Source organism: Myotis myotis, unplaced genomic scaffold, assembly GCF_014108235.1.
Source record: "Myotis myotis isolate mMyoMyo1 unplaced genomic scaffold, mMyoMyo1.p scaffold_m19_p_3, whole genome shotgun sequence".
In the NCBI taxonomy this organism is placed as follows: Eukaryota; Metazoa; Chordata; class Mammalia; order Chiroptera; family Vespertilionidae; genus Myotis; species Myotis myotis.
Window position 1 is genome coordinate 193462340 of NW_023416335.1, and position 23597 is coordinate 193485936.

The window sequence follows — 23597 nt, forward strand, 5'->3', positions numbered from 1 at the left end:
TTCCCAATCTTTAGTCATTTGTGAATCAATTTTTAAATTTTTTCCTCATATCTACCTGAATAGCTATTTGCATATTAATTTCCTCTAAATGAATTTTATTAAAATCCATAACATTTCCTACAGTGGAAAACAAACACAATCAGTTACCATAAATAGCAAATAACAATAGAAAGAAACAATGAAACCAGAGCATTACTAATCAATGACATTAACCTAAGAGCTGCATTCACTTTCTTATCCACTAGCATGGGGTGGTGTTAAGGACATACCAGCAGCAGATAGATTTTCTCCTTGGCTGCAGTCAGTGGGACTGAATAAGAGCAGGAAAGGAAATAGCTTTCCCAGGTGCTTTAATAAGATACAAGACCAAGTGTAGAGATCTTCCAAAGGTGTCACATGCACTACTACTGGAATGCATCCTTTGCTGGAAACACTGGTTTTGAGCAATAGTATTACCTCCTAATCCCACTGGTCTCCACAAGGTTGGCACAGATAGCAGGCATGTGCAAGAATCCTGCACACTCATCCTTTGGGACCTTGGATAAGCTTCTCTATCAGACATTCCCTTTTCCCACCCCTAAATGTGGCAGGTGTCCATGACAGGGCCACTATGGAAACCCAGCTCTGTCCAGGTACCATCCACCAGGCAGTGTCACATCTCACCTTTGCTGGGCTGGTTCAGAGGCCCTGCAGATGGAAAAACAAAGTGCTTCCCAGGGAGACAGTAAAACCTGGGACACCAGAAAGACATGACAAAACTGGATTATGTGGTCTGGCCTCGGACTATTCCCAATCATGCCACCCAGACTCCTGAGCCTGACAGAGTTGTAGCAGATGCTTTCCAGAGAGGAGTCAGACAGTCTTAAACATTACAGGCCCCTTGATGAAGCTCATCGGCAGTGACTTCTGGGATGACTTTGCGCATGGTGAGAGGCAAGGCAGAATCTGATCCCATGCCATTTATTACCTGAGTCCATTGTTAGGGAGTTCCTTCATTCCCACCTCCCTCATGCCATCCCCACCTTTCCTTCTTCCATATGTGTTTGTGAAAAGTATACTTTGAATCCAAACTGTGTGATGCCTCTAAAACAGGGGCAGGGAATGTCCGGATATGGCCTGCTAAATCATTTGGTCTGGGTCTTCCAAGGCATTAGGGGTGAGTTAAATGTTTGACCAAATGTAGCAGGCTAATTTTTAAGTTGATAATTTTATATAGCCAGTGAATGATGTTAAAAAAATATCCAAATGGTCCTTGACAGGAATAAAGGTTCCCCATCCGTGAAAAACATGCCACATGATATCCCAACTCCTCACTATAATTTTATCTCAAACTAGGTTCTGTATTCCTTGAAGCAGAATTGGAAATAGGCATTGCATCATTCAGAAAGATAAGTGTGTGTGTGCGTGTGCGCGTGTGCGTGTGCGTGTGTGTGTGTGTGTGTGTGTGTGTGTGAAAGGGTAAATGCCAACTTCTCACCTGGGCAAACTCTGGGATGGAGAGAGCAGGTAGAGCAATATTTCCACCAGAAAAAAGTCCCACATCCCTATTCTTACTGAAAACACAGAATCACATCCCAAAATAGCAGGAATATAACCTTTGGACACAGCCAGTAAGATTTTATAAACTTTCTACTTTTTTGGTAAGTGTGATAAATATTATCTTTCAAGACATAAACCAGCTCTTTAAAGACATCACAGGCAGCGGAGGTCTGTGTTCTCCTCAAATACTGTGGAATCTGGCTATGAATCCAGAGTTTAGGGAACAAATTTGAACCTTGTCAGGTGTCAAGAAAAGGAATACACATCTCAGAGATTGATATGTTTCTCTTCTTTGGCCCATTTAAGGCTTGGTTCTGCCTTCTTTAACAAGGCTCGCAGTGGCTGTGGAACCAGGGTCTGTGGGTGACAGCCTGGGGCCTGGATTCCTGTGGCAGGAGGCCCCAGGTAAGACAGACACTCCCCATGGTCTTGGGGTGAGCCTAGGGGGCACAAGCAAAGGAAAGGCTCTGAACCTTTTGGACAGTTTCTCAGACTTGTCATTATAAAAGACAGAAAAATAGCAGACGAAAGGAAAAGGGGGTAACATCAAAGAAGTTATTTTAACGAGCGAGTGCATCATACGGTCGGAATCATAACCTGAAGCTTTCCAAATGACCCATTTGTATGTTATACAACTTGCAGGATTCCTGTTAAATCCCGCTCTTGAGGGACTTTCTGCATCAGTTTTTTAAATGGTACCCCACCCCCCTCATGTTTGGCTTACCCCTGGTGTATTTTACTGCCGACTCCACAGTGCCTCCTGAAGCCCTTCTGCTGCCCTCTCCCCTGCTACGTGGTCTTCCAGTTGGCCTGCTGTTCCTATGATTCTCCTTCCTTGCTCTCTGAAGGCTCCTTTTCCTCCATCCTCCCTTAACTGTAGATATTTTCCCCTCTGCTCAGTCTACATGTGGTGTTCATTGTAGGATTGCAGCTGTCTCCACGATGATTCTCAGATCTTGAGCTCAAACCTGGACCTGTTTTCAGAGCTCTAGACCTACATAACATTGCTTACTAGCCATCCCTACTTAGCTATCTCATGGTATCCTCCACTTCCAACGCCTCATCCTCTTTATCAAAATTGCCTGTTTTCTAGTGTTCCCTGTGTTAGCAAACGGTGTCACCATCTGCCATATGCCCAAAGACCCTTCCATCCTTATTCTCCTTTTATTCCCACGTACAGTTCACCACCAGCTTCTTAACTTCATCTTCTAAGCATGTCTCAATCTGTCTACATCTCTCCATGTCCATTGCAATCACCTAGACTCTGCTTCCATAATCTCTTACTAAAGCACTGTATGATACCTTCAATGCCATGAACTTGCCTTGCCTTTGTCTTATTTTTTGTCACTTCCTCTTTCCTGCTCTGTGCCCCAAACATTTTGAACTTTCAGTCTCTCCTCTGAGCCATTTTCACATTTACCTTTGGCTGTTGCACAAATAATTCCATGGGCCTAGAACAGGGTGGGCAAACTTTTTGAATTGAGGGCCACAATGGGTTCTTAAACTGGACCGGAGGGCCGGAACAAAAGCATGGATGGAGTGTTTGTGTGAACTAATATAAATTCAAAGTAAATATCATTACATAAAAGGGTATGGTCTTTTTTTTTTTTTTAGTTTTATTCATTTCAAACGGGCCGAATCCGGCCCGCGGGCCGTAGTTTGCCCACGGCTGACCTAGAACATACATTCATCTGTCACACACTCTCGCTCTTTTCCATGCTTTTTCTATCATCTCTTGTCATTTATTTAATTTATACATCTCTTCCTTAGGGAAACATCCTCTGCTTTAGGCAAAGTTAGGTTTCTTTGTTATCTACATATATAAAAGCTGGACTACCTCATCAAATACATCAGATATCTTATTGGTTGCAGTTATTTTTTCCTGGAGAGCATACCCATAAACTGGAACCTTCTATACAGCTATCAATCTGAGTTTGATTCAATGCCTCCTCTTTCTGATGGATTCCTTGTTTGTAGGTTATATATTGAATTTTTTCTTGCTTTATATCCTTGGTTGGTGAAATTCATCCTCCTGGAATATCATGAGGATGGATGATGCATAGAAGGATATCTTTTAGGAAAACTTGCATATGTTAAGATGTTTTTATTCTGCCTTTGCACTTGATGTATACTTTGGCTGGGTATAGAATTCTGTGCTAAAATCTTTACCTCTTAAATGTTAATACATTTCCCTAGAATTTTCCAGTGTCAACGGCTGATGTTGAGAATTTTAATATCATTTTGATTCCAAATAATTTTTAAAGAATTTATGTTTGTCCCTCTGTACCTGGAAGCTTTTAGAATCCTTTTCATTATTCTTAGATTTCTGAAATCTCATGGTGATGTGCTTTGGCAGAGATCCATTTTTTTTTTTAACCATTATGCTGAGTAGGTTTTTCCAACCAGAATATGCATATTCTTCACCTCAGGGACATTTTCTTATGTATTTTCTTCCCCACCAGTTTCTTGGTCTTATCTTTCTCATTATATTGGAGTTCCTAGATTGATTAATTTTTTTATCTTTTCTATTGTCCATTTATTTGTCTTTTGTACTTCTTTTTAGGGTTTATTTATTTTTAACTTCCCATTATTTTATTGGTTTTATTTCAGATCTAGAGTTTTCCTGGTTCATTTTCTCCTCAAAATAAACTCTTTGATCCTGCTGGTGTTAGAAAGTGGTAGTCACTTGGAAAATATGGATTGATAGACACATTAGGGCCTACTGTTCCTTAAACAGTGCATTGACCAGTCATGGACAACTGCCTTTGGTGATACGTGGTGCCTGCAATTTCTGAACCTCTCTGATATTTTGCAGCATGAGCTGGCTTGCTTTTCCATGATGTCTTTTACTATAGGCACTTGGTATTCAACCATAACAGCTTTGCTAACTCTTCATCAGTGTTCATCTTCCAAGGCATTCATTACATCTCTCAATATACTACTGTATTCATACCTGTTTTCTTTAACCTTGTGGTTTCATACATTTTAAAATTCATTATTATTTTTCTAGCATTTCAGAAGTAGATAAGGATATATGCATGTGTTCGATTTTCCATGTTTAATTAAAACCACTAATTAGTTTTTACTAAAGATTTAGCCAAATTTTCTGATTACTGATACCTGGAGGAGAAGTCTCAATTTGAGTTCTGGTTCTTGACCTCCTTTTCCACCTCCTATCTCCTCTTCCACTCTGTCCTTCTTTTCTTCTCTCTTTCTCTCTCTTCTCTCTTTTCTCTTTTGTTCTGACTCACAGATAGGGTCTCAGCTGGTCTACTCTATTTGGCTTCAGAATCTTCAGGCTCCATCTGGGTTTTTCTCAATTTCTTAATGTCACAGAATTATCGCTTGCTAATTTATTATGAAATAAATTTTATTTTATTTTACTGCTGCTTAAATGGATCTCAACTTATTCTTTAAATCCTCCTTTGATGATGATGGTGGTGGTGGTGGTGGTGGTGGTGGTAGTGATGATGATGATGATGATAGAGCCAGTGATAGATATATATTTAGTGAGCTCTTAGCATGTACCAAGCCCAAAGTGTAGCATGTTACATAGATTATCTCCTTTAACTAACCCTGTGAGCTATTTAACATTTGCTCATTGATAAGAAAGTAAAACTTCTGGAGTTTTAATAACTGGCTTAAGAAACTACAGCTGGTGAAGTGTGACTCTGTGCTTTAAACAACTATTTTCTGACCTCAAAAATCAGACTTTATCCACTACACTATACTACATCTTCTTGATGGCAATTGATATTAGAAAGACATTGATTAGAACATAATTTTTAATTATTAGATTTCCATAAACTGTTAGAAGCACTTTCTAACAATAGATGCCTAATGTTGACAGGAGTGCTAGTCTGGAAATAGCCACACAGGAGGGGCATGATCTTGTGTGAGGAATGTGGAGGGCGGGGGTGGTGTCCTGCATTTAGATGGAACATGGACTTAAAAATCCCTTTAAATTCTTCAAGTCTATCTGTTCTTCTGTTCTCCTCTAGACTATCTCCTAGGAATGTTCTTATAGAATAGTTAGCAGAATTGGCAGCCTGCTCCTTCATCTAATTAAATTGTCTATATATTATACATCAATGGGAAGTATGAAAAGACTATGCCCTCAGGTATATTTTAACATTTAATATTAACATGATAATAGCTACCATCTATTGAATACTTACCATGCCCAGAAACTGTAATAAAAATTATATAAATTTTCTCTCACTTATTCCTTATACAAACCCTAGAGGCTGAGCCATTATTGTCTTGTTATCATTCTAGACCAAAAAAGTCCTGAATGTGATTGATTTAGTCTGCTTGGGCTGCCAAAACAAAATGCCACAGACTACGTAGCTTAAACAACAGAAACTTATATTTATCAAGGTGCTGGAGGCTGGAAAGTTCAAAATTAAGTACTAGAAGAGTTTAGTTTCTAGTGAGGGCCTTCTTGCTGGCTTGCAGATGACCATCTCCTCACTGTGTCCTCACCTGGTAAACGCAGAGAGATCACTGTATCTTCCTTGTTTCATAAGGGTACCAATCCTATTGGTTAGGACCCTACATTTATGACCTCATTTGACCTTAAAGACCTCCTGAAAGCCCTGTCTCTAAATACAGTCACATTAGGGTTTAGAACTTTGACATGAATTGGGAGGAGATTGATTTCAACACATAGCAGTGGTAGACAGTGTTTTGCCTGGCTTTAATGGAAAGATGGTGCTATTTGTGTTATTAAGACCTGAAAAATGTTTGACTTTGAAGGAGAGCATCTTTCTGCTATTTTCTGGACACCCTCTCTTCCCCATGAAGAGGGCAGGCAGGTCACCTGCTAGATGATAGGACTATCTCAGTATTTGGCAAACAGGGCCAAGTCTCTTATTGCTTATTAAAATGCAAGAAGAATTTAGTTTCTTTCATGATCCTTTGTGGGGGAGCCTTTCATTATCCTGATGAAGACCTTCTCAGGTTGTCTTTAAGAAAAAAACAGTCTCCTCCATACCCCTTTATCTGTCCTTGGATCAGAGATAACTTTAGTGTCAACACTTAAGTTTCTCCTTTCTGTCTGCAGAACTAACTCTGTCTTCCAGAGGCTTTTGGTGACTGGTCCATATCTTTTCCAGGAAGCTAAAGAAACTATTTCGGAAGCTGAAAGATGAAACAGAACCTGGGGAAACTGACTCTGCCCATTCAAGGCATCCAGAGCAGTGGGACCTAGACTACAGCTTGGAACCATACACTGGACTGACTCCAGAGTACATGGAAATGAGTAAGAGCTAATGATCTTTCCTTCTGCTGGATGCAGGTTCAAACATGTGGTCTGGGAGAGGAGTGAGCAGAGGGTTAGGGAATTGACTGGGACAGGCACTGCACCTTTCTGGGCTTCCTGGTTACACAATGTCACCTTCAGTACCACATAAAAGTAAAGGAGTGTACAGCAGAAAGAATCCTGGAATGAGAACCAGGAACAACTCTTATCACCAAGTTGATACTAGGATGATGCTCTCTTCTCCTTGAGCTTCCTCTCCTCATCTTGAAATGAGAAGTTTGGTCTCTCCGGTCCCTTTGCATGGCTCCTAACATCTATAAAGCTGAAAGAGAAATAGTGAAGTCTGAAATTTAAGGACAGAGTTTCCATTAAGGAAAAGTAAACTAGTCCTATCACACTTGGAACTTGAGTTATATACATCTTTGACATGGAGAGTACAGGAGAGTCCCCCACTCTGATAGGGTAGGTCTGGGTAAGATGTCAACTTTTCTTTAAAAAACCTGAGGATACTTAGGGGTGAGAAATAGATTTCTAGTTACCGGGACTCCGGTTGTTCTTGAATAGGCTTTAAAACAGGAGTGCATGTAGGACAAACTGATAAAACACAGTGGTTTTACATGTGGTTCAGAAGCCATGAGTTTTCCATTATGAGAAGTGTCCCAGCTTAGACCAGCTGCCTTCAAACGCCTGGCTACTTGTGAATAATTATGATCTTTTATTGAGGTGGATATTTGAGAATCCTCTTTGCAAGACTTGGAACTAATGAATTAAAAATATAGGACCAAGAGGTCAGACATATAATCTAAACATTTATTCAATCTAGAGTGTTGGAAAAACATCAATCAGATCCAACAAAAGAATAACTCAATACCTAATATCATTGTATTTTCATGATGACTCCTGCCTACTTTGGTTAATCACTTTTAATAGAGGGCCACTAATGCCCTTCTGGGCATCAGGTACTTTACATCTTATTTCTAATGGATATTTATCCTCTTCTGTGTTGTGAAAGTGTGTGTGTATGTGTGTGTGTGTGTGTGTGTGTGTGTGTGTGTGTATTAAGGGTAGAGAAAAGGACTTATTCCTTACAGCTTTAGATGACCTCAAAATTTCTGTTCTAGCTCTGGGGATCTAAAATTCCAGGCAAAACCTGAGCTTTGTATTCTAAACTCACCAGAGAAGAAACAATCATTGTGTCTGTTTCAGGAATAATAGGAGAAGAAAACATCAAGACCCAGTTTATGTAAACACATAGCTCCCTTATGCTTTTCACCTTTAGTTAAGTGCTACCTCTAATCCCTCTCCAACTAGATATTTACACAGAGATGATTACTTGTATTTAAGATGCTATTCTATGCCTACCATCCTCTCAGTAAAAATTGGTTGCCAGAGATTTGAGGCTTCGTTTGGAAAACGTTTGGAAAACGTTTATATGAGAAATCTTTGAGCCCTGTCTCCCAACCTCCACCCTCCAATTCCAGTCCCCTCCCATTTCCACCCCATTATCTGTATAGGTTTTACATGGCTGTCTGTCCAGATAGCTATTTCAAAGCTTTCTCTTTTGAGTGATTAAGATCAAAGACCCTTGAGCCACATGCCTTAGGTTCAAAATCTAGCTTTATCACCAACTAGCTGGGCAGCTTTAAGTAAGTGGCCAACCTTTGTGTCTCAATTAGCTTTAGCTTTAAATAATAATAATAATAATAATAATAATAATAATAATATCTACCTTATAGGATTGTTGTATTTAATGAATCAATATCTGTAAAGTTCTTAGAAGAGTGTCTAGCACATATAAAATCTATGTGAAGTGTCAAGTGTTGTTTCTCTTAATGGCCCTGGGCCCTTGGAAGGCAGAGTATAGGGAAATATGCTCCAATTTGTGAGCCATTGTATCATTGAATAGACAGCCACTCTGTCTCAAACTTGGGTAATTACAAATTCATGAGAAGAGGAAAAAACAACAACTAGAAGACTTGGTGATTTCTGGAAAAAAATCACACCAAGAGTATAGAGAGTGAAATTGATTCAATGGAGGAATCATTAATTATTTGCTTTTCTGTCTCAGCATTGCATTTGATACATACACTGATGATGTATCTTGCAGAATCATGGTAATATTGCTCACATATCTGTTCTTCAGCAGACTCACTCTATTAGATTCCAAAGATCAGCCAGTAGGGACTAAGGTTTATTACAATATTCCTCCAGAATATTGTACATTTCCTGGCACATAACAGGCAGATAATATGTCTGATAAATAAAAACAAACGAATGAATTTATTTTTAAATTTATTATGGGGACATTGATCAACACGATCATGTAGGTTTCAGGTATGGTTTCTATGTTACAAGATCTGTATATTGCACTGTGTGCCCACCACCCAAACTAAAATCTTCTACTGTCGCTATATAGTAGGACCCCCTTCTCCCCCAATCTCCTTCCCTCTGGCAACCACCACACTACTGTTTATGTTCACGGGTTTCCATTTTATGTCCCACATATGAGTGAAATCATATGGTTCTTAGCTTTTCCTGACTGTCTTATTTTACTTAGCATAATATTCTTAAGATCCATCCATGTTGTTGCAAATGGCAGTATTTCATCTTTTCTTATGGCTGAGTAGTATTCCATTGTGTATATGTACCACATCTTCTTTATGGAGTCCTCTATCACAGGACACTTTGGTTGTTTCCATGTCTTGGCCACTGTGAATTTATTAATTATTAAGGGAAGGTTTCTTAACAGAAGTAAGTTTCTTATCATTTTAAGTGGCAAGTGAAGGATCATTTTTCAAAGCAGGGCTTGGTTGATGGTGGTACAAGGATGTTCTGAAGAGTTTTCCAATTCTGGGATGGAGGTAGGACTTGATCTCCAAGTTCCATTCTCATTCTGAGGATTTGCATATCAATAATAAGAGTAAGGTAGAGTACGCTAAGGAAAAGGGCTGGCAAGTGCAAATATTGTTTTTTAGGTAGAAAGGGTTCAGGTAAAGATCTGGGATTAACAGAGAACCTTGAAGATCAGACAAGTTTACATTTCATATCAGGGCACAAGGAACAGTTATGAAATCTTGGCTAATGCTGTGACTATGTATGAACTCTATTTCCCTTGAGGAAATGGGCAACAAGTATAGAAGGGAGATAGTAAAACCTAAGGAAGGAATGAGGTAACACAGGTAGACTCATTAATTTATTCATTCATCAAACATTAAGTACTTAGAGGAGCAAATTTGAAGACCAGAAGAGTCTCTTCAACAATTCAAGTTGATATTGATTCAGTCAACAATCTGATATTGATTCAGTTTTGTCTGGATGAGGAAGCCTGGATTACACATGGGTTTTCTAAGCTGGGTTTCACAGAAAGTCCATCACAGAATTCGGTAGGCCATTTTGCTGTCAATCCTTTTAGAGATGTGGCTATTTCATTTCATATTTTATATAAGTACAAGGACAGTGATTCTGGGTTAGAGTCCTTTCATTCTTTTCATCTCTGGATTATCCTCTTTGCCCTTTAAGTATTTGCCTCTAGTTTTAATCAAAGGCTGTAGAATAAACTTTACTAAATGATAGCTTCATCTAACAGTATAGGTAGGCTAAGTGTGGTTAGAAGCAGGTTCTGGAATCAAACCAACCAGCCTTTGAATCTTAAGCCTGCTGCAGCTAGTTACATGACTCTGAGCTTGATATTTAAGTTCAACCAGGCCCAATTTGCTCATCTCAAAAGTGGGGCTGATGATAACAGCACTTACCCTATTAGGATGGTTCTGAGAAGTAAGTGATGTATATAAAGTAGCTAAAAAAAACAGTGCTTGATGTACATAGGTTTTCAATGAATATTAGCCACAGTTGGTATTGTCAGGAGTCCAGTTTCTTTCTCTTTAATCCAGAAATGGACTAAACACGGTGTGAAGCCCCTGAATGTTGTGAACCCTGGAGGGTCTTCCCACCCCATTAGTGTGAGGTTGGGTAGTAATGTTTAAAGACTGAGGGTCCCAGACTCCCAAGCAAATCTGACTCACCCTCAGAAGCCTGAGATATAAACATTCCAAGATGTCCTTTCAGAGAATCTCAAGCCCTTAGGACTCTACATGACAAGTCTGACATCTCAAATGTGTTCTTTTTGTCATTTGTTTATCATAACCCACAAACTTTTGTTCTTCTAGTCATCCAAAAAATAATTTATTGTACTCCTGATTCAGGAATTCAGTTATCCTTCTTAGAGTCTTCTGCCAGCTTCTTAAACACACCCAAGCTCTGAGGCCCTTGGACTACTAATGTGGGGAATGAGATAAATTTCTTCTGTTATTCACAGAGTCATTAGAGGAAATCTCATTTTGCGCAATCCTGAGTTTTCATCCTGTCAAATTGTAATAGAATAAGAGGTGTATTGATGATTGCATATTTACTTATTCATTTATTTGGAGTGAAAGCCAGATAATTATTCTGAAGGGCCAGGGGCTGTTGGTTTCCCCTGCTCTTTGGGTATGTACACCAAATCCTGTAAGAATTGCCCAGCTGATGGAAATGCATGGGGCAGGTCCACCTCAGGGACCAGGACATCAACACCCTTGCAGCTGCATCGCAGTGGTCTCATGAAATTGTAAGCTTGGACTCCTGGGTTTAGGAAAGCATCCATGACTTGATATAGACCCTGTGTTCTCCATGACTCTTCTCTGACTTTGCATCAACTCGAGTTGGCTAGAAGCCTGCTCAGTATGATCCTGAGTCTTTTTTGCTTATGGCTCCTTACCTCACTAACTTTGCCTCTACTAAGAATTTTGAATTCCTATTGAAGTCACTCCTCCTTGATCTACTACAAATACCTCCTAACTTATCTCCCAGCTTCCTTTCTCTCTCCCTCTTCCCCTTCTCCTTCTCACTTTTAAAAATAACTTTTCTAAAATGCAATCCAGAGCATGTTATCTTTTCTATTTAAAACCCTTCAGTGTTACTGACTTTAAGATAAAATTCAAGTCTCCTAGCATAATATGAACTGGCTCCTGCTTTGTATGCTCTTCATGATGCCCCATATTTACACCTGGTTTTCTCGTGTTACTAGGTCTGAATTTGCTTATCTTCCTGCAACAAGTTCTAGCTGAGCTGTGCAGACTCAAACATATCTCTTGGAAGCATTTTTGGTTCTCCCATCCTCAGTTCCTCTCTTATACTTGCTTCAGTATAGGAGAAAATGTGAGTGCTTTAGGGGCAGAGACTGAGCTTTATTCCTCTCTAGTTACAACACTCAGCACAGTTCCTGGAACATAGTAAAAGCTCAGTAAAATATTTCTTGAATGAATGTCTCTTTAACTCCCCTTCCTTCAGCAGCAGGGAAATAGAGACCCCATTTCTCTTTACTTTATGATATTTGGGCCAGCCTTCCTTTTCACTGTAAACATATTTATATGTATTTTCAATATGCAGCAATTTTCATCTCCCAAGAACAAAGTAAACCTTGTTTATTATCAGGATTTCCCTCAAAGAAAAGTCACTTCTGGTTTTAATTTGTTCCTTTGCCTTCAGGGATCAAGTCATTAGTGGAAGTGGACAGAGTGGAATGCTCTCGCTCAGACTCAGGATTTAAGTTCAACTCCAATTTCAAGTCTTTCCCTCTGTACCGCCCCTCTAAGCCATTCCTGAGGGTAATGGTGTGTCAGGACCTGTGCCAGGCACTGAGGACACCAAGGCAACAAATGGGTCTAGGGGCCCTGCAGACCCTTAGGATCCAGTGGCAGAGAGAAATGGGCAGACAGTCACAAGAAAGGACCTGATTGTCATAGAAAAAATGCAGCTAACTGCTTGCTTCGAAGACATTAGGTCTTTGCAGCTTTCATTTGACCGAGCAGAGGTGTGTGACAGAGAACTGGCCACTCTAGTGTGCCTTTGGCCTGTAACTACCCACTCACTGAACATTCTTAGGTTTTAGAAACTTCCAACTGAGCAGCACAAAGTCAGGTCTGGAAACAAGAGGCTCCTCTCCCAGCCATCAACTCAGGCCTGTTTTGGGACTTTAGACAAGACCAGGAAAAGAATCCATCTCTGGGAAAACATGTCTCAACCCTCCTGACTGGAAACTTAGTTCCTGTGACTATTTTCTGAGTTATCTACCACATCTGTGGCCCCACCATCCTCCAGGCCCCTCGCCGAGAAATCTCCGCATCACTGTTCTTCACTTTCTGTCTCCACACAGTCCCATCCAGTGGGTGGGTCTTTCCCCTGGAATATCTCTGGAAGCTGCTCCTGTGGGCAGCCTCTTAGCCTCCTCTACTTGCTGCTTTTTCTGCTACACCCTCAACACAGTCACTTGCAACCACCATCCCACGACTGCCCTGTTTATTATTTCGGAGGGTAGCGTTGGTCTTAGCATCCATTGTTCAGAAACTTCCAGTCTCATATCCTTAACAAGGCCTTCGTGGGGCATCCTGTCAATTTATTGAACCTTAGGCCCTTTTATGGATACGAGGTCCAGCCACAATGAACCTCACGGACCATTTTTTTACCCACAGCCTTTCATGCCTGATCTTGCATATTTCCCTTGCCCTGCAATTCCCTGTGCCTTCCCATTCACATGACCAAACCCAGCTCTGTCTCCTCCTCCCCAAAGCGCCTTCCCTTCCCTAACCTCACCCTTCTTCCCATCCTCAGTATTTCAGCTCCCTCCTCCACAGCATTTCAGACAAGCTGCCTCTTAAATCAGTGATGCCTGTTGGTAACTAATTTCCCGAAGGCAGCTTCCTCCAATTGCAAGGCCTTGCACAGCCCCTGCCACAGCATGGCCACTGGAAACATATTGGGTAAACCAGTAAAGCAGGACTGAATAAACAACCTCACTTCTAGTCAGGCTGACATCAATTCTCATTTAATGGGCTGCTAATCCAGGGAGTGGATTGTCAGGAATGGTGGTTATCCTTGTTTCTCTTTCTCTGCCTCCTCCTCCTTTCAAGTCTTCCTCTTTCCCTCTCTTGCCCTTGGCTTCTGCCTTCTCCCCTCCCCCATCGCAGGCCTATTATGAACTCCTTTCCAGTGAGGAAGCTAGGGAAATAAGAGAAGGCGTAATGTGAACCCATCCATGCTGCTCATAGGTGGCAGCTCTGGGAAACAGCTTGGTGGGAATGAAGACTGAGTTTACACATGTCAAAATTTAGTTGGAGGCACTCATTTCTGCTATCCCATGGATAACTAAGACTTGGTGATAGTAATTATACCACTACTTCTGATTTCTCTGCACCCAGTGTCTTCAAAGTGAAAGTTCCTTTTATTTTCAGATGATCACGGTAGGGCAGATCAGTATCTCTCCTCATTTTTCCAGGTTGTCAGGTGAGACTTGGGTGTTAATTCAGGTCTGCCTTTATCTATCAGTGTGATCTTGAGCATGTCATATATCTCTCTGGGCCTCATTTTCCTCCTTGACATTATATTTGGCCTTTGAACAATGCAGGAATTGGAGGCACTGACTCCCCACACAATAAAAAAAACCCCACCTGCACATAGCTCTGGCCAGTGTTAGAGCATCCGTGGTTAGAGCATCCACCTGCTCACCAAAGGGTCACAGGTTTGATTCCTGGTCAAGGGCATGTACCTGAGTTGCAGATTTGATCCTCAGGACACATGCAGGAGGCAACCAATGGATGCTTCTCTCTCATATCAATGTTTCTCTCTCTTTCTCTCTCTCTCTCTCTCTCATCCATCTACCATCTCCCTTTCTACTTTCTCTAAAATTCAATGGAAAAAAAATATCCTCTGGTGAGGATTAATATATTTTGTACATTATGTGTATTATATACTGTATCTTTATAATAAAGTAAATTAGAGGAAAATGTTACTAAAAAATCATCAGGAAGAGAAAATATATTTATAGTACTGTATTTATCGGTACCATTGAGCTTAAAAAAAATCTGTGCAGTTCAAACCATGCTATTCAAGGGTCAAGTGTATAGGCAATCAGACCAGATGAGTTTTTCCTTGCAGAGATGCAACTCACTGTTCAGTGGTCATAACCAATTATGTAATAAGTCACAAGCAATGCACTACTGCTAATAATATATTTTTAAAATATAAAGTAAAACAGTGTCAATGCCATCCTCACTTTCTCACATTCCTAGATTATTTTTGAGTGAGAAAACAAGGGAGTTTTCAAATCATGGCTTCACCAATAGAAGTGAGTGGTGTGCATAATCATTTTTCATTGAGTATCTTGACAAGAATAAAGAGTTCCAATCTACTGGACCAGGTGACCTCCAGGGTCTCTTTTAGTGCTGGCATCTGAATTTTTACATACCAGCTGGACCAGGGGTGGGCAAACTTTTTGACTCGAGGGCCACAATGGGTTCTTAAACTGGACCGGAGGGCCGGAACAAAAGCATAGATGGAGTGTTTGTGTGCACTAATATAAATTCAAAGTAAACATCATTACATAAAAGGGTACGGTCTTTTTTTTTTTTTTTAGTTTTATTCATTTCAAACGGGCCAGATCCGGCCCGCTGGCTGTAGTTTGCCCACAGCTGAGCTGGACCATGCTCCTGGGAACCAAGAGGCCCAGCAGATGATGCCAGTTGCCTAAGGTCACCTCAAGGGCTCATTCATGGAACTGAATCTACAGACCATTCAGGACCCCTAGGAACTTAGGCTTCATTGAAGGGATGGGATGGAGTGAAGTTTTCTCCTTCCTTCCCAACAACATAGACCTCCCTAACTCCAGAAAGGCCCTTGTCTTGTGCTTTGAGCAAAAACGAGAGCAGTGAAACCAAAGCAGCCCACTGCCTCTGGTGTGCCTGACATGGTGATCCCTGGCCCTGCTCTCAGCTGTCAGCTTCCTTCCCCGTGATCCCCAGGACCACCCATGCAGACAGGAAGTGCACTGAGCCCACTCCGAGCCTGTCAGTTGTAATGGTGAGGCAGGTCATCAGTTGAGGGAGGCAGCAGGGAGAGATGTATTATATTTACATTTTTCTAAATTGTGCTGGAACCAGGGCCCAGGGCCCAGCAGGCATGGGGGAGGGGCCATGAGGTGAAGGGGAAGCTGAGAGGGAGGGTTAGGCTGGGATTCAGCCTGGAGGAGGGGGTTTTGGTGATAGAGAGCTACCTCTGGGCAGGATTCCTGGTGGGGATGGGCTGGCTCCAGACAAAGAGAAACCTGAGAGTGAGGGATTAAGCTGGAAAAACCTGTGAGGGGAGCAGCAAGCTTTCGAGGGAATCTCCAATATCAAACCCTTTTCCTGAAGAGCTTACTAAGAGGACTTCAAGGGTAGTTCCCCATCCCCCACCTCTGAGGGGAGAAAAGAACGCTGGCCCAGGAGCAAGCCTTGACATTAATCATCTCTGTCCCCAACCCCAAAATGGGGCTTCAAAGCTGCTTTACCACAGCCCCTCACAGCCTAGTTTTGAGTTTTCCTCAGGGCCTGATGAGAGGAAATGCTTCAGTTGCTTTAAGAGCTGCTAGCAAAGTTGTCTGGACACTTGCAGCAGTTGAATTTTAGAGAGTGGGATTTGGCACAAAAACACAAGCCTGAATTTAATCCTATAAGAAGAGTTTAGTGACAAGTTCCCAAAGACTCTCCTGATAAAGTTTTATCACCATTTTATCAGATAAGTCAGTTATGCAATTGTTGGTTCTTCTCAGCTGAACACCAATGACCTAGATTCCTGTTATTTACTAAATTGTGATGGGCAAGATTTGTGTCTTATTTATTCACAGCACTTAACCATAGGGCCTGGCACACAGTAGGTGCTCAATAAATGTTTGATGAAGAAGGAAGACACAGAAAGAATGAAAAAGTCACCCTTTAGTGAGGACCGTGATGACAAAATGACAGTTGGACTTTATAGACATCAACTCTTATCAGTGCTCTTCACAAACCCTGACTGTATTGATTTAGCTGGACAGTCTACCCCCTTTTCTGCCTCCAGAAGCCAAGATTCTTTATTTTGAGGTGCTTGTAATCAGGGAATGCTATCCTCCTAAATAAGGGCAGTTTTCCTACAGCAACTCAAAATAATGGATTTATTGTTTAGGTAGTTCTGGCAAAATTTTCCATGTAATAGTCAACTATTGCCAGGATAATGCTTTATAACAAATACCTCCAAAGTCTCAGTGACTTAGCACAGAGACAGAGAATAAAGAACAATGTGAAGAGCTGGCTCCAGACATCACTAGGGACCCTCCCCTGGAAATGATCAAGTAAAAGTGGCCTCTTATTCAAAAAAGAATATAAGAGCTTCAGATAGAGTGAGGCTTTAGATAGAGTAATAACTTAGGTGACACCCAAGATTCCTTCCAACTTCCATGTTCTTTGGTCATGGGTGGTAGGGATCACATTAGGTAATTTCCAAGTTTCCAAAGAGGCTAAATATATAAAATTAGTCCTAAGTGTGCCTTGGCTATAAGTGATAAAATATCCCAAAATATCTGCCCAGCCATTAGCACTGAAGCCTGCACATTCTGTCCACAGAACTCCAAGTTTTGTACTATAAGGTAACGACTTAAAGACCCAGGAAATTCCTTTCCTTGGGCCATTCTGCTTATACAAATTGAGTCATCCTACCGGATAATCAGGTATCTGCCATCTTCTCCAAATGGCACCTAAATGCAGTTCAGGCAGCATCCAGGGTTGCATTCCAGTATTTCTGGGAAGTAGCATGAGTCACAGTCATTTTCCTCCTTTGGCTTCTGAAGCATACTTTGCTTATCATTATCTGTTATAGGAGTCCCTCTTCCCATAAATACTTAAAGAAATATATCTGGATGCCACACCACTACGTGTACCACAGAAAGTTTCTGACATGCAGGAGATACCCAGTTAGTGGTTGGGAAATGAATGAGTGAACAAATTTGGGACCACAGCCCAAATAAGTAGAGGGAGAAGGGAGGGTAATAAGGGATGGATGGATAGATGAATGGATGGGAAGAAGAATGGATGAATAACTGGTCCTCACATTCCCATTATGCAGGTGGATAAAGTAAACAAGAGTGAGTAAAGGCAGGTCATTCATTGGTTCACTCAATAAACATTTATTGGAAATTTACCAGGCTGTTCTCTGGAAATCAGAAATGTATCAGTAGATCTCACCAACTCAATTCTCTCTAGTTTTGAGAAGCTGAACTAGGTCCATTGAAATAGGACTTTTGAGGTGGCATTAATGCAGGCCAGTGGGAGCAATGACACAGAAAACAGCAGGGATAGAAGACATGTATAAGTGACTAAAAACACTTTGGAGAATGGAAGTATCTGTATGAAAAGAATATAAATCAGATTAGAGAAGATCCAATAACGGAAACTTCAGATGTGAGAGTAACCAGGGAGGGGGAAGGGACACGGCTGCGTTAGGGTTGAATATTTACATTTTTCCATGGTAAAAGGACGTTGAATTTGGTTGACATCACAAACTATCTTTGCTTCCCAGCTTCATCAGTTGGTAGGTGTGTGGACCTGGAAAAAATATTTCACCTCTCTGAGACTCAGTCTTTTCACTTGTAAAATGGAGATAATGATACTTGACACTGAAGATCACTTTATAAACCAGGAAGCATGCTGCCTGTGCATGATAGATGCAGCTCCATGATTTCCAAGGGTTTGGAGTTTGGCTCAGAGGACATGGAAGGGAAACACTGGGCAGATTTTTCTGAAGACCATGGCCCAGGCCATTAAGCCTCCTGTGGCCAAAAGCCACATTCTCCTGCCCCTTTCTGTGCCCATCAGTAGGGTTTACCTCTGAAGGCTCCCATGACTCTACCCTGGCTCCCAAGACATGTCATGTTGTCAACCTGAGATCCCTTGTTACAACTAGACTTTGACTGCTTGAGTAGCAGGACTCTTGGAAGTCATTGGTCCTCTCTACATCTGAAGAAGCTAATATTTTACCATTTATGTGTGGGCGAAGAAAGAGTGGGGACTAAGTCTCCCTTAATCACAGAGAAATGAAGAAAATGCCTTGCTAATCTATCCCAGTGTTACATTGATTTGTATGCAGTAAACTTGTAGTACTTAAGCTGTTCATTTCAAGCATGTTTCTTCCTGTTATGACTTCCAGGGTTTCTGTATTGAACCTAATCCATTGTATAAAATCCCATGCAGATTGAAAGGAATTCCATGTATTGTCTCTATTTCTTAAATAATTTGTGAATTTGGATCAGTGGATTTGCAGGAAAGATCTTAACAACCAACCATATAGCAAACCTTTAGGTCCTCCAAGTCAAGTCTAGGGGTTGTGAATCTGTGAAGATTCATGGACCCACTCATGAGAGTGAGTTTCTCCTGCCCCAGTGCTTCACTGCATCTGTTAATGCTGCCGTTAGAGTTCTAACTCCATGACTCTGGCAGGGTTTGTTTACATGTCTATCTTCCCCACTGCATGCTCTGAGCTCTTGGAAGGATGACACAGTAATCTAGTCATCTTTGTTTTCTAGCAATGAGCATGGTGCCCAGTATATAGAATGTGCTCAGTAAATGCTTGTTGGATAAATAAACTGCATGAATGAATGAATGGTGAATGATGGATATTGAGAACCCTCTTATATTTCTATTAAGACTTCTATTGTTTCCCTACACAATAGAGAACCATGCTGAGGAACCAGCTCATGCCTTTCTTCTTGTTATCTTAGTCAATCGACACTTGCAATTCTTTTTACACTGGGCATAACCGTGAAATATGGGCTGATGAAGTAAATAATGATGACCTTCCCTGGCTGTGCTTTTTAACATAAGTGTTTATATTAATGGGTTGTTTCTAGCTGAATCTTTTGAGTATCTGCTTCCTGGGTTAGAAGACAAACTCACATCAATGTGTCCCTCACTTATGCCATTATATTGCTTATTAGTGGCACATGAAAGGGAGGAATCTTTAGTCCCCAGTTTTCAATACCCTTCAGCAGACTGTGTTGCTTTTAGTAAACTATAGAAAGTTAAAAACAAAGCTATTGTTATTTTTATTAGAATTAGACTCTCCTAATTGACTGTTTTGACTCCAACTTTCTTCAAAGTCTTCTGTGCAAATTACAGTACTGAGAACTGCTGTGTGGAGGTATTTGTACTTGTATCTCTATCTCGCCTCACCATCACTAACTGCTATGCTTTCTGTTCAGTTTAGTTGTCTGCTTTTTTGTGTGTTTGTATTTACAGCTGGTGAAAATAAGTTTGCATTTATGAAAGGATAACCTCTGAGCATCTGTTAATGGGATGGGGGCCACACTAAATTGTGAGGATTCAGAAAAGAATGAAATATGTTCATGGTCTCAAGGGACTTACCATCTAGGGAACAAGTCAAATAAACAAATAGAGTGATGTGTGTAAGGAATTATGGGCATGATGAGAAGAGATGCCATGGTGCCTACTGGGCGATGTAGTAGGGACTAGTGTAGACTAGTCTTTTTAGAAAAGGTTAGATTTGGGTTGAACCTGAAAGATAAATAGTAATTCATTCAGCAGACAAAAAGAGAAGGAAAATTGCAGACAGTAGTAATAGGTGCAAAGGCTCGAAAATGTGGAAGACATGGTGAGTTTGGGGAAGTACAAATGATTTTGAAATGGTTGAAAAACAGGCAGGGTTGGTCTCCAAGCATAGCAGCTAAATATTAGCCCTGAGACCAGAGCATAGATGGGAAGGAAATGTATCTGGTAAAAATAAGTTAGGGTTATATCACAAAGAGTCTTGAATGCCAGACGAAAGATCTGGACTTTCATGTGTGTGTGTGTGTGTGTGTGTGTGTGTGTGTTGGAAAGGTTGATATTTACATTGAAGAATTTTAAATAAATGAATAAAAAATCAGAGTTGTGCTCCATCAAGAGCATTTTCATCAATCCTGACCAGTTCATTTTATTCTACCTAATATATATATTTTTTCTTTAAGCAGATGGTCCTGGAATGTCCTTGCTGGATGCCATCTTGTTTAGTTTAACCCCCTCCTCTTTGTTATTTTAGCCTAAACCCAGGTAATCAAGGCCAAGATTTTAATTGTCTCCAGCATCAGGCAGAATAGGGCTGGTGGTTATTTTAAAAGGCCCCTGGCTGCTTGAGTGAGAGAGAAAACCAATGGGTTTTGTGCCCAGGAGTATTTCCAGCCTTTGTGCTTCCTGCTCAGCATTTCTGGGGCACTTTGCAACAGGCTTTGTAAAGATTTAGTTGAAAATCAACTATGGATTCTTCCCTAATTGACTTGGCCAGGCTTAATCTGTTATTGGTCAAGCCAAGCTGGCTTCTATTATGCAGTGCACTGAGGATTTCCGGCGTTGCTCTTATCCTAATGGAGGCTGGCTGTTTTTAGAAGCAAATCTTGGTGTTGGTGAAGGCCGCTATCATTGTGTCCTCTGAACTGAATCCAGAAGGACGCCTATCTGATATAGCATTTAGACCTTTGACTACAAAGAGTGAATCTTGAATTTGGCATTTATATGCTAGAAGGTTGTGTTTTGGTTTTTTTTGGTTTTTGTTTTGTTTTTTTGTTTTGTTTTGTTTTTCTCCCTAAGAGATAAAACAAAACTTCCTATTTGTTTCTGCCTCTTTGTGTTGATTTGTGGAAATGCTTAGGGTACCCAGTCCAAGGAGGCAAAGGGACATCTTCAGAGAGTGGCTTCTTTTGGCCCAGGAGACCGAGGAGTGACCTCAGAAGACAGGGCAGGGCTGTCCTATCACTGTAGGCCCAGCACCTCTGGCCTTTGCTGAACCCCCTCCCTTGAGGTTGTCCAGTCCTTAACACATAGATTTACATGGCTGGGGAAAGAGAATAGACATTGTGTTGTAGGGTTGGGATAATTTGTGAGCACTATTAGCATTGAACCATCACTGGAAGTTATTTGTGTCAACAGAAGAGGGACAGAAGAGAGCCTGTGTCTAGAGAGTTTATGGAGATAGAAAAGTAGACCATCAGGGCAAGCCCAGAGGAGAAAGCTCACGTCTGCCTCTGGAGTTCATGTGAACTAAGGAGAGGAGTGGAGAGTCCCATTTTTCCTATGATCCTGGAAGGATGTTAGATTTCCTCGAGCCATTTGCATGAGTGTGATGACGGCATGCTGTATATATTTATGGTCACTCAGAAGTAACTTGCCCCTTCCCCACCCCTATCAGTCACTCCGACAAACCCTTGCTGGTGCTTTGAAGAGTTTTGTACAGTTTTGCTGGAGGAAGTCACTTATGGAAAGAACATTTACACTATAGAGCTTGCCATAGAATCAAGATCAACTTAGAACTCTATAAAGAAAGATATAGTTATATGTATATACATAAACATAGACAGTTATTTTATAGGTTTTAGAAAGCCAGTCTAACATCTGATTTGCATTCCTTATTAATTCCTTTCCCCTTAACTTCCTTTGCCCTCATCTGCACTCCCGACTCTAAGTGAATTCCTCAGCAATGCCTCATTTAAGAGATGCTATAGACCAGTGGTTCTCAACCTTGGCTGCACATTAGAATCACCTGGGAATCTTTTTAAAATCCTGATTTCTGGGCCTCATCCTCCGGAAATCCTGTTTCTTTGTTACTAATGTGGCCCCACCCCATAACAAAGAAATAGAATTTCCGGAGGATGAGGCCCAGAAATCAGGATTTTAAAAAGATTCCCAGGTGATTCTAATGTGCAGCCAAGGTTGAGAACCACTGCTATAGACCCTGCATTTGAACTGCCTCCCAGAGCTTGATTTTTAAGATTTCTCCTCCACAACCGCTCCCCAGTCCCCTAAGACCTCCCAGTTAGCCAGGCCAACATTCCATGGCCCAACCTTGACAAACCTGTGCCTTCTGGTGCATCTTGCCACCAACTGGCACCTGTCAATCTCCTAGAACCTGCTGAGCACCCATTGGGCATCAAGGACAATGGCAGGGATAGGGCTGTATCAGAGCAATAACACACATTGTGGGCCCAAGCGAACTGCTGGTTCAAAAGCAGTTGTGCAAATGTTCCCCATGTGTTCTCTTTCTTGAAACTTTTGCTGTGATGAGGGCTATCGCTCTGTGAACTTTTATTTTTTAGTTTTGAATCCCAGTTTTTCATTCTTTATTTGAATATTCTAGAATCTTGAAGCTTGTCCAAGAGAATGAGAATCATGGCACTATAGCAAATCAGACCTGAAGGGAATTTAAACTATTATCAATTTATCAATGAAGATGCTGAAGTCCATTGAAACAGAGAATTGTCCAAGAGCATACAGCCAGTGATATCCAGGACTAGCAGTCCAGCCTTCTAACTTTTGTTTAGTGCTTTTACCTTAAGTTTGTGCTCATCTAGCATAGAAGTATGCAGTATGCATCACAGCCATCTGTATGTATTGATATTTATTCCAATTAGAGTAAAATTGCACATAACAGGAAGCATTATTGAGTAATTAAGTGGCTGACATTGTTCTAAGCACTTTATATATGCAATAACATTTACCCTTATGACAACCCCATTAGGTGGACCTTATTATTATTATCAATTTACATTAGAAATACCTGAGACATGGAGAAGTTAAATAACTTGCCCTTAGTATATAGGGAAGTCCTATTAGATTGTAATTTTCTGGCACTGTGTTTGCATCAGTAAATATTTACTGAGCATCTGGAATGGATGAAGCCCTTTCTAGTGGGAAATAAAGACCTGTGAGTAGCTCCATCCCAATAGCATACAGTGATGGCTGCAACAGGCATGTACAAGGAGTGGGCATTGGAATGGTCTTGGGTATGCATAGGAGTTTGCTAGCTTGAGAATGAATGAATGCTTATTGTGCACCAATGGATAATATGTTCAGGGGAAAATCAGGAGGGCGAGAAGTTCGGGGTGCTAAAAGGCAGAAGCATGGTGGTTGTGGTGGAGATGTTGGTAGAC

The 23597-nt window shown here is 41.0% G+C and overlaps 1 protein-coding gene across 1 annotated transcript in view; it reads left to right on the top strand.

Annotated features, from left to right (window-relative positions):
* LOC118650744 (anoctamin-2) overlaps positions 1 to 23597 on the top strand; it is a 78114-nt gene that overhangs the window by 34721 nt on the left and 19796 nt on the right. The window contains exon 7 of the mRNA XM_036299041.1: positions 6657 to 6802. Within this exon, the coding sequence (XP_036154934.1) occupies positions 6657 to 6802 (146 nt within the window). The remainder of the gene's footprint in view (positions 1 to 6656; positions 6803 to 23597) is intronic.